The sequence below is a fragment of the Micropterus salmoides genome, unplaced genomic scaffold (assembly GCF_014851395.1).
Source record: "Micropterus salmoides isolate LMB-PRFRI ecotype aquatic unplaced genomic scaffold, ASM1485139v1 Ms_hic_scaffold_9, whole genome shotgun sequence".
Taxonomy (NCBI): Eukaryota; Metazoa; Chordata; class Actinopteri; order Centrarchiformes; family Centrarchidae; genus Micropterus; species Micropterus salmoides.
Genome location: NW_024044681.1, coordinates 23,933,126 through 23,943,216, shown reverse-complemented (window position 1 = coordinate 23,943,216; position 10,091 = coordinate 23,933,126). Strand labels below are relative to the sequence as shown.

Here is a 10,091-nt window from a genome sequence, read left to right as displayed (position 1 = left end):
TCATTTGATAACTGATTCATGATAAAACAATGCCCTTCAACACATGTTTCATTTCACTGGTAGATCACTAAATTATGCCAAACTCTACCTCGGTGATTGGTCAGAGGCAATCACTGCTGAAGATTTACTTTTTTGTCATACAGGAGAAGAGATCACTAATTTATGTTAAATAACAGTTTTCATTCTTGAAGTACCAATACGTAGTAGTGCAAACATTAAGAAATGGTATTTCTGAATGATGGATGGTAAATGTTGCACAAGCTTCAATATGCACAACTAATTTCTGCACTGATGAGAGCAACTCTTTGCCAAAGATCAATACATACTCAGTCCCATATAAGTATTTGTGTATATGAAGTAGCCAGTAGTTCTGCTTTGTGTTTCACATAAATAATATGCTATATTAATTGCAGCCATAATTTCAGTGAATTCCAGGTACGTTATTGTTCTGCACAGCGACACAACCAAGAAATTAATATGAGATTCCTTAAGCTACTGTTCTAGTCTAACAATACTGACAGCAAATCTTTACACAGTCACTTGTTAATGATGCCACAGCATGTTACTGATTGCAGTCTCTGGAGGTGAGCGGGCCAAGATTACAGTCTCTGTGAGGAGCCTGTGGCAATGTCTCCACTGATGAGCAAGACTGAAGCTCAGATGTCGACGTAACCATGTGAATCAAGCCTGATTTACATGTTGAATAACAATAAATTAATATGCAAGTTTTTAAGTGACTGTTGCAAACATCAATCTGTTTCAACCCATTGCTGATGTCAGTTTTGAGAGTGCATTGTCTTGTGAGTGCACTGGCCAGATTAGAGATATTAATGGATACCTCGAAGGTAAACGCTTTTGAAGTTATCACCTGCTCAAATGAATAAACCAGAATATGCAGCGGTTAATCTGCTAAATAGTTATTCTTCCAGCTGATACTTTACTTCTGTAAGTATTGGAAAAAAGTTAAAATGTGAATTTACTTTTAGAGTAATATAACAAAAATTATTTGAGGCTAAATGAAATACAACGTGACAGAGATTAAATGTGTTTTGGACAGATTATTTTAATGTAAGTGTAAAAATGAAGTGTTGATGTGCCATACTTTTATCTCAAACTTGTACTGTTATCCAATGTCTACTTAAAACCATTTGCTGATATGACAGTATTTTTCTTATAGAAGCAAAAAAAGGACATTTTGGGAAATATAATATTGCCTTAGAGTTAGTCAATTAGATCAATTCTACTTTCAAGTCCATAGGGTAAATACAAAGCTACAGCCAGCAACCAGTTAGCTTAGCTCACAAAGACTGAAAACGTGAAAAAGTGAGATCCTTGGCTCTGTGCAACATTAACAAAACCTGTCTACCAGTACGAATTAAACAAGTGAGACATAACTTGTTAATTAGTGAGCTCTAGAGATGCTGGTAGGTGGATTTTGTTACCTTTAGGCTAACTGTTTCTGTTCCCAGTCTTTATGCTAAGCTAGGCTTCAGGCTGTAGCCTTTTTATTTCACAGACAGAAATGATTCGTATCAATCTTCTCATATAACTCTATGCCAGAAAGCGAATAAGCGTATTTCCCAAAATGTTGCTTTAATGGATGTAGCGAAACATGATACATGTACATTTCAGAAAATCATACGTGGGTAATTGTTTGCTGTCAACAGGAGTGGATTCTTTATTTATGAGCAGGCTATAACTGTGAAGCCTGAGCTAGCTAGTTATCTGCTCCTCCACAGAGTGAACAGGTGGTTGATTTGCTCAGGTTGACATGTCTTCATCCAGCCAGTATGTTGCAGAGTGAGCGTACAGACCTTTCATTATCATCAATTTTGGCAACACAGATCAAAGGAAAGAAAAATAAACCATAAAAAAAGAGAAGCTTTTCTTTCTTTGATGATGAAAGCACACATCCACAGATGCGAGGTATCCTAAATATAGCATTTAATCATTCTATTTCTAATTGTGGAATCCATTCAGATGTTTCATAATGAGAACATATATTTCGTCAGTGTCTTGATTAGAGCCCATCTTACACAGCATGTTTCTATATAAAGGAGACATGTCTATACAGTATTTTTTCAGTTGAGCTTTTCATTTGCTGCCTCATTTCAGTCATATTAGATTTTCCAAAACATGACTCATGTAACAACTAAAAAAGTGACTGGGTTTGATCTATTAAATAGATGAAAACAATAAAGACCTAAAAAATGACAGGAAATACTATTATAATATAACTCTAAGACAATCCCTTGCGCATAAAGGAATGACAGGAAATAAAGTACTAATGAGTTTCACCTCCAACAGTTTTCAAAACTGTGGAAAGATTCCACTTAAAACATCTGTGCATGTATATTAGTCATTCCCCATCATCAGTGCACAATAAATGGCCTGAAGTTTTAAAGTGGGAGTGTGGAAGTGAAATTTGTCATTACAAAATGCTTCACGGGCCAATATTAAAATGGGAGCTGTTTCTTCTCTGTCGTCATAATCAATTAAACTTTTAACACCCAAAATTGTGGCTGCAGTCAGAACTTCAAGAACATATTGTAGTAATATTATTTTTCTGTCCATTGCATGTGTACACATGTGTGTCTACATGACATGCTTTACTGTTGAACATGAAGATGCGTCTGAACCCTCATCTGAAAGGCAGACTCCCAGAGCAGCACACATGTGATCTAATAATGGTCACTTGTCTAATTTGAGCAATCTGATGAGCAGCTCGCTGATGAAGACTCCAGCAGCGAGGATGACAAACATGAGCAGCACAGCGAGGCCACGTCGCACCACCAGCTGCCTGACTGACAGAGCCACGTCATTTGAAGTCTGCTGACCTGCACAGAGCACTTCCAGCCTCCCCTCTACTTGACTCAAAAAGCTGGATGGACTGGTCTCTTTATGGGCCTGTTCCTCACCAGAGTCCAGGGCTTTGAGGGCGAGAGATTTAAATACACGGTTAACGTTAGTTTTGAAGCTGTCCACATGTAGCTGTAGGTGAAATAACTTGTGCTTACCCTTGTTTTCTATCCCAAAGATATTGTTCCTCTCTTTTATGTTGACTCCTGCTCTTACCTGCGCCTATTCAGAGAAATAAAAGAACAAACAAAATCATGTTTTTTCATAAAAAAAAATACAGAAAAACAATATTAGCATCACATACTGTTCACATTATTTAGTTTTTACAGATTAAGCTTACCATAGTTTGATTTACAATAGCAACTCAGTAACTGTATTAAATTAATTAGTCATATTCCTCCTGTAACACAGGATGCCAACAGCAGAGTTCCTCACCTCTTCAGTGACTTTCTTCCAGTTTAGTTTATACAGGAAAACTATAAAAAAAATGGACTCTACAGAAAGACAAATTAAAAACCCTAACCACAGCCCTGCAACAGAGATGGAAAGAATGTAATTTATTAGTTTGAGCGGAAATAGATTGTCACTTTCTGTATAAATATGTTATCTTTCCTCACCTACAATGCCCATTTTGACAGGGAACATCAAATACACTCCAATGGGGAACCCAATCAAGTAGTAACCCACCAAGCTACACACAGCACCAATCATTTGCTTCCCTGCCCCCCTGACAATACCTCCTAGCACTCCCTGTGAAGATAAAACAAAGAGAAATCTAAAATCTGTGCCAACAAGCCAGGTTTATTTTGCTCAGCAGGCCTGATATGGTTACTTTAAAAGATTCTCACCGCAAGGGCATCAGCAACATGGATGAAACTGTACATCTTCATGACATCAGCCACCCTCTGAATAATGTCTCTAAAAGCAACGTGCAAAATACAGATATGAAAATGAAATTCTAACAAAGACAAGTGAGTGCAAAGTTGATGGAAACATGTTTTTGCTTAGGTGAAATTACTGCATATATGTCTCAGATAGTGACAATGCAAAAAGCAAAAATCAGAGCTTACTTTGCTGCCAAGGGTCAGTCTCTGCTGAGGTTAATACATGATGAATTACACATTGACATTATATAAGATTTGGGTGAAAGGGTCTGCCTGTTAGTTATTGTCTCTGTGGTAAGAAAACATAAACCAATGATTATTATGTTAGGTATCAAAATCTGTCCTTACTTCTCTGTGGTGAATATGTAACCAATCACATCCTTAGACACGCCAAGACAAGCTCCAATGAAACATGAGAAAGTAACTGGATTGGGTATAAGAAACACAGCAAGTTATTAGACAAAGGTGGTAACTACACATAAGCATAAGGTGGATTAGCATATTTTAATGCCTATTGGTGATAAATTTAGATTGTAACTCGACACAGCAGGTTTTGCCTCCTGTAATGGTATGCTGTGTTGGAGATTTGTCAGGCTACATATTTGATTCATACATGCACAGATGAGGGCGACTTTGCTGGACAGCTTGGCTTGCTCTGTGTTCCCAGCACCAAGAGCATTTCCAACCCGAACACTGGCAGTGACAGACAAACCCATTGGAAACTGTGGGACAGGATGAGGTAAATGAAAACAAATATAGTAATATAACAAGATACTTGGGTATTGTCGTGTGAATCTAAATAATTCCCGTAGCCACAAAATATTAGTAATATGCATTGTGTTCTATTGCTATATCAAGTAAAGATTAAGAGAGAAGCTACACGAAAAAAAGCCATGTAAAGGAGTTACCATGAAAGCGATAGCAGCTACTTCATAAACAATAGAGTGAGCTCCCAGCTCAACTTCACTGATGATGCCTGCTAGAAACCCTGCGATCTCATACAACCACCACTCCAGACAATACATTAGCATGCTGGGGAAGGCCAGGTGGAGGAAAGGACCCCACTCCTGCAGGCAGTCTTGTGTCCAACCTAGGAGATAACAGGAGGTATGATGGATTCAGTGAAACGTATTTTTACCACAGCAGCCATGCAGCCATGTTACACTGCCATTTCACTGAACTGTGAGACGTCTTTCATTGTCATGTATTCAATACAGAAGCGAGCCCTATCTGTCAAATATCAGTGTGATTGAACATTGCATAACTTTGGGCTAAATGCTAATGTCTCCATGCTAAGACAGTCACAATGCCAATTTTTATTTAACATGTTTACCAACTTAATTTAGGGTGTTAGCATGCTAACATTTGCTAGTTAGCATTAGTACAGCAGTTAGAAATTCTGACTGATAAGGTAAGAGAGAATCCACACCACAAAAGATTTTTTATGGTTCAATTATGCCAAAAAGCTATTGCTTTAATTCACAGGTCTATTATTCTTAATAATTTTCTGGAAACGCACCTAGAAAGTACTATTTAATTTGGCAGTAATTATAGATTAAATAGAGATAGTGTTCAATTTGTAAACAAATAATTAATTGGAATTAATTAATTCCAATTAATCGCTAAGCTAGCTTAACTATTGTTAACCTACGCCCAATGAAAAGTTATCCGTACAGTATGTTTAATGCCCTAAACTCACCGTCCCATGTTGGTTTGTGCAGTCCTCTGACGCAGATGTGAACAAACAAGAACACAGCCAAGGAATACTGTGAGATGGCATTGGCAGCTGCAGATCCACTTTAGTGGTGTCAAGAGGATTAAACAACAACAAAAAAGGTAGGAAAACAGAGTTTATAGTCATTGCCAGTCACTGATACAAACGATCAGATAAAGCCTCCAGTTGACAACTGATACTGTGATTATTTTAAAATATAAAAGATTATGATTCAGTTAAAGAGTACACTATAATGAATATGGTGGGTATACTCACGCAACCCCCAGATCCAGAAGACTGAGGAAGATGTAATTGATTATGGCATTTAAAACATTAGCCATGGTTCCAGATATCACCTGGGGCCAGATGATGCCCTGTGAGCCAAAGCAAGCTGTTTAAAAAAACAACCCCATTTCAACAGATCAGCCCACCTGATGTTTCTTACTTTCTCACAGTTCACGTTCCTTTCTAACGCAACATAAAATGATCTCATTACTGATAAACTTTCAGTTGTTATATTGTTTCACACCAGTCGTGTTACAGTCATTTAATGCACCTGATTCTGAAGATACCTCCCCTGCAGCTGGTACATGAAGGCAGCCTGCAGAATCCAACATAAGCCGATGAATGGGGTTAATTAGATCAATAATGCAACACAACAACCATTCAATACAGCGTATGTGGATGGTGACACAAAAACGTTTTGTAAAACCATAGAGGAAGCTGAACTCACTGGCAGAGCCGGCATAAAGATCTTCACATACAGCTGGGAGAGTCTTTATGGCAGACAGAAAAAAGGGAAAATCACAAATAACTGCAAATCTTGATGAATAACTTGATTGACAAGTAATATGACAGCGTATGTGCTATAAGTGGAAATGATTCACCTGGCCACCTCTGCGCTCTGCCTGACAGCCAGAAGAATTGACTGAGTGTTAATGAGGACAGCCCAGCAGGGGAAACAGGCTAAGAGAAGAATCAAAACTCCCCTCTGCAGTATCACTCCTGCACGTTTTAGGTTACCACTCCCATAGGTCTGCAGGAAAGGAGTCAGAAAAACAGGAAAATAACGTAATACTTGCATGTGTGCAAGGGAAAGGGCAAAACTGACAGAGGAAAACAAAACTGAAAGCACATACTGTGAACACAGCAGTAACCGGTCAGGGCTGACCTGGTTATATAAATAAGATGAGCTGAATACCTGAGATATGAGAGTATCACATGCTGATGCCAAACCACAGCCGATGGAAATGCCTGTGACATTTATTACCTAAATTGAAATGAAACATTATTAAACAACACAGCAGAAAGAAAAGAGAAACAGAGTAAATAGTGACATTCAAAAGCAACGCTGTGACATAGAAAGAGCAGTGGTCCCTGAGAGCAGAATGCCAATAAAAACATAAACAAAACTGCAGCGAGATCACTCACTGCTGTTGCTAATGCCACCCCTGCCAGCTCTGTTTTCCCCAAGTGACCGCAGAATACCATGCTGACGAAGCCGATCAAGAAGCTCATCAAATGTGAAATGAACTGAAAAACAAAATCATGCTTCCTCATTTTCATAACTATAAAAACATAAATGAACTTCCCCAAACATGAACGAAATATTGAACTCCACATGCAACACATGCAGTAGCTGGGGAAAAAAGTAGTTTCAAAGGGCCTTGAGGTAAGAAAAAGTTCTTATTTACTCTGGCAGCTGACATGTGTTATGCTTTGGTTTTGCAGCAGCTCCTTTGTATTTCTAAATGTCTTTACTACTTGTCTTTTCTTCTTTAGAAAATAGGTCTTGTGATTGCTGGTGTAGGTTTTTGACAGCCTTTGGCATCAAAAGGTTTGCACAAAAGGGAACTAAATGTCCTTGTCTATCAAGTCCTGGGTTTGTGTGATGAGTCAGTGAAAAGTGGATGTATGTTGGGTTCTCCGAAAATATATTTCTCCTCACAAAGTTATAATTTTTTGCACCGTATTTCTGTGGTATATTGAAATTTGATATAACATTTGATTTGATGTATAATTTCAAAATAATCATTTACGGGTTTATTTTAATTTAGATATAGTTTAGATTCATGTCGAAAAGTTGGAACTTCTGCTCTTGGAAGTGCTAATTGAGTACATCCAACTTTATTAGTAATGAAACCCAAAATATTACACTGTATTTGATACTTGAACTAAGGATGCCTCTAAGGCATTTATTTAGGCCATTGAGAGGGTGTAATCTGTTTTTGCTCAAATGCTACATATCACGGTCACACTTTTATCACTATTAGGCAGTTCTTTTTCTAATTAGTCCCAATGGTTTGGAGTTTTTAAACTGTTAAGTACTGTCCTAATAAAGCGGGAGGAAAATTGAAAAGAATTACTGGTACCACAATCCTTGTGTTAAAAGTAAAGTGACAATTAAAGCACTTTAATTTAATGCAGCTCTTTGATCAAGTTAATTAAGTGACCTACACTGCAAACTGCTACTAATAATAGCTGGTTTTAAAAATATACATTCCTAACAGCCTTAACAAGACAGATGTTCCTGTATTTAATACATCCAGTAATTCTGTTCTGAAGTGTTTTCAGCTTTTAAAGCTAAAAAGACTTTTTAGCTTTAACTCCAAATGTCAGATTAGACTCTTGTTAACTGTCAAATGTAAATACAATCATACCACGGGTCCTGACAGTTTTAAAAACTGAACAATTTCATTCTTGTAGTCCACCGGTACACAGAGCTTGATGATTTTCAGCCAGGATCCACAGCATGAGTCAGTACTGTGAGGAGCAGGAGGTGATTCCTCTGTTCTGGACTGTCCATTTACTCCTCTACATGCATTTTGTGTTGCTAAATCTTCCATACTGAAATGAGATTTGGCAGAAAACAGAACTCAATTCCAAACTGAATGATGTCCGTATGGTACAATTCCCTTCAGACAAAGACAAGAAGGCTGGGAGTAATCAATAACCAATTACCTGGGTAATAATCAATAACCAAGGCACTGTCCGCCTACATTGCTCTGTGTCTGTGAGAGTGGGCATGTACAGTTTGCTGGGGCATTGCTACAAGTCAAATCTCTCCACCCCCGACCCAGCAACAAGCTGCACACTCCTCCAGGAAAATTAAAAGGCTGCCGAGATAAAACTGGTTATTTTTTCTCTCAGCTGCTCTGCAGATCTTCACTATTTCACCAAAGTTCAGAGAAATTAAATGTTTTGGTCAAAGTGTGAACATACCTATAATTGAACACACTGTATGAGTAACAGGGCTTTCACCCTGTTTAACTTTAACAGGGCAGTACAGGTACACAACACGTTTTCTTTGCAACTACTAAATGCTGTCACTGGTCACAGAGGCTTAGCCTGCTGTGGTATCTGTGTATTTTTTCTTCTGCATATCTTGCATATGTAGACATTTTGGTTTAGTCATACCTACAAAATTGTTATTTTCCTTTAAGTTTTGATGTTGCTACAATTTTGTTGTGGGTGACAAAACCAAAACAAATGACAATGTGGAAACCATGTGACAGAGCGACAGGGATCGCTCGTAGTGATGAACCTACAGGGAATTATCACCGAAAATCTGCAGGATTTATGGAGCTTTATAGTGAGTTTCAGCTCATTGTGTAGCTGTCCGGTCCATAAATGTCCTGTTTTGATTCATTCTCACTGCTCTCATAGTGTCGTTTTCAGCAAAAAGGCTCTAAAAACCCACAGAATGGTGAATTGATTGTACTTATATAGCACCTTTCTAGTCTTCTGACCGCTCAAAGCTCTTTACAGTTCATATCACATTTACCCCATTCACACATATCCATACACTGACGGAAGAGGCTAGTATGGAACTAATATTCACACTCAATCTGGAGCAATTTGGGGTTCAGTATCTTGCTCAAGGACACTTCGACATGCAGATTGGGGGAGCCGGGGATCAAACCACCAACCCTCTCATTAGGGGACGACCTACTTCACCTCCTGAGCCACAGCCACCCCACAAGTATGCTTCCAGCACAGCACCAAACGGCCGACAGACACAGTTAGCAACTAGCTGGTGAACATACAGCAACATGTAGCAACTAAAGAGCCAGATTTTTCCCTCATTAGTTGGTAGAGGCCAAAAACAGAGCTAAAAGAAAGGGAAAATTAGACTTGACCAAATGATTGATGAAATTGCTCCATAACTGCTACATGTATAAATAAGTAACTATTTGCTAACAAGTTCACCAATGCTGTGTTCACAGCTTGTTTCCCCTCACTAAAAAAACAACAACATTTATTACAGTTTTAAGATAAGAAATAGCAGATTGAATTCGCAGCTTTTCTAAGATGACAAGACAATATTTGAATTGTGAGTTTCCTGTATCTTTAACATGTGAAGATCATGGAAGCTGACTTCCAAATGGTCTTCCATTGATGCCTGCGTTTTTTTATAAATATTTATAAATTATTAAAAAATAACATTCAAGTGATTCGAGTGTACTTGAGTTATAACATGATTAACTATGTTAATGCAATGATGTGAGCACTATAAATGTTATAGCTTGTATTTCAGTATGAACAGTTATTGCATTATAGGCCCAAACATTATAATGTGTCTGAGAAACAACTGTTTCAGCATATTGCTGGTAAAGTTAGACTTTATATAAATG

At 38.0% G+C, this 10,091-nt stretch overlaps 1 protein-coding gene across 3 annotated transcripts; it reads right to left on the bottom strand.

Annotated features, from left to right (window-relative positions):
- Nucleotides 1-1,045: 1,045 nt before the first annotated feature.
- Nucleotides 1,046-8,367, bottom strand: LOC119894776 (multidrug and toxin extrusion protein 1-like). Of its 3 annotated transcripts, XM_038707441.1 has the most exons (16): nt 8,118-8,367; nt 6,889-6,990; nt 6,659-6,727; nt 6,345-6,493; nt 6,191-6,233; nt 6,014-6,058; nt 5,734-5,831; nt 5,443-5,540; nt 4,652-4,833; nt 4,357-4,465; nt 4,092-4,167; nt 3,708-3,777; nt 3,477-3,609; nt 3,295-3,389; nt 3,018-3,081; nt 1,046-2,930 (listed from the first exon to the last, which is right to left on the bottom strand). In XM_038707441.1, exons 1-16 carry the CDS (start codon nt 8,301-8,303, stop codon nt 2,692-2,694), a joined length of 1,758 nt encoding a protein of 585 aa, XP_038563369.1. In that variant the 5' UTR covers nt 8,304-8,367; the 3' UTR covers nt 1,046-2,691. The 3 variants fall into 3 exon arrangements, with proteins under 3 accessions (XP_038563369.1, XP_038563371.1, XP_038563372.1); XM_038707443.1 differs by lacking the exon at nt 6,889-6,990; XM_038707444.1 differs by lacking the exons at nt 3,295-3,389; nt 3,477-3,609.
- Nucleotides 8,368-10,091: the final 1,724 nt, after the last annotated feature.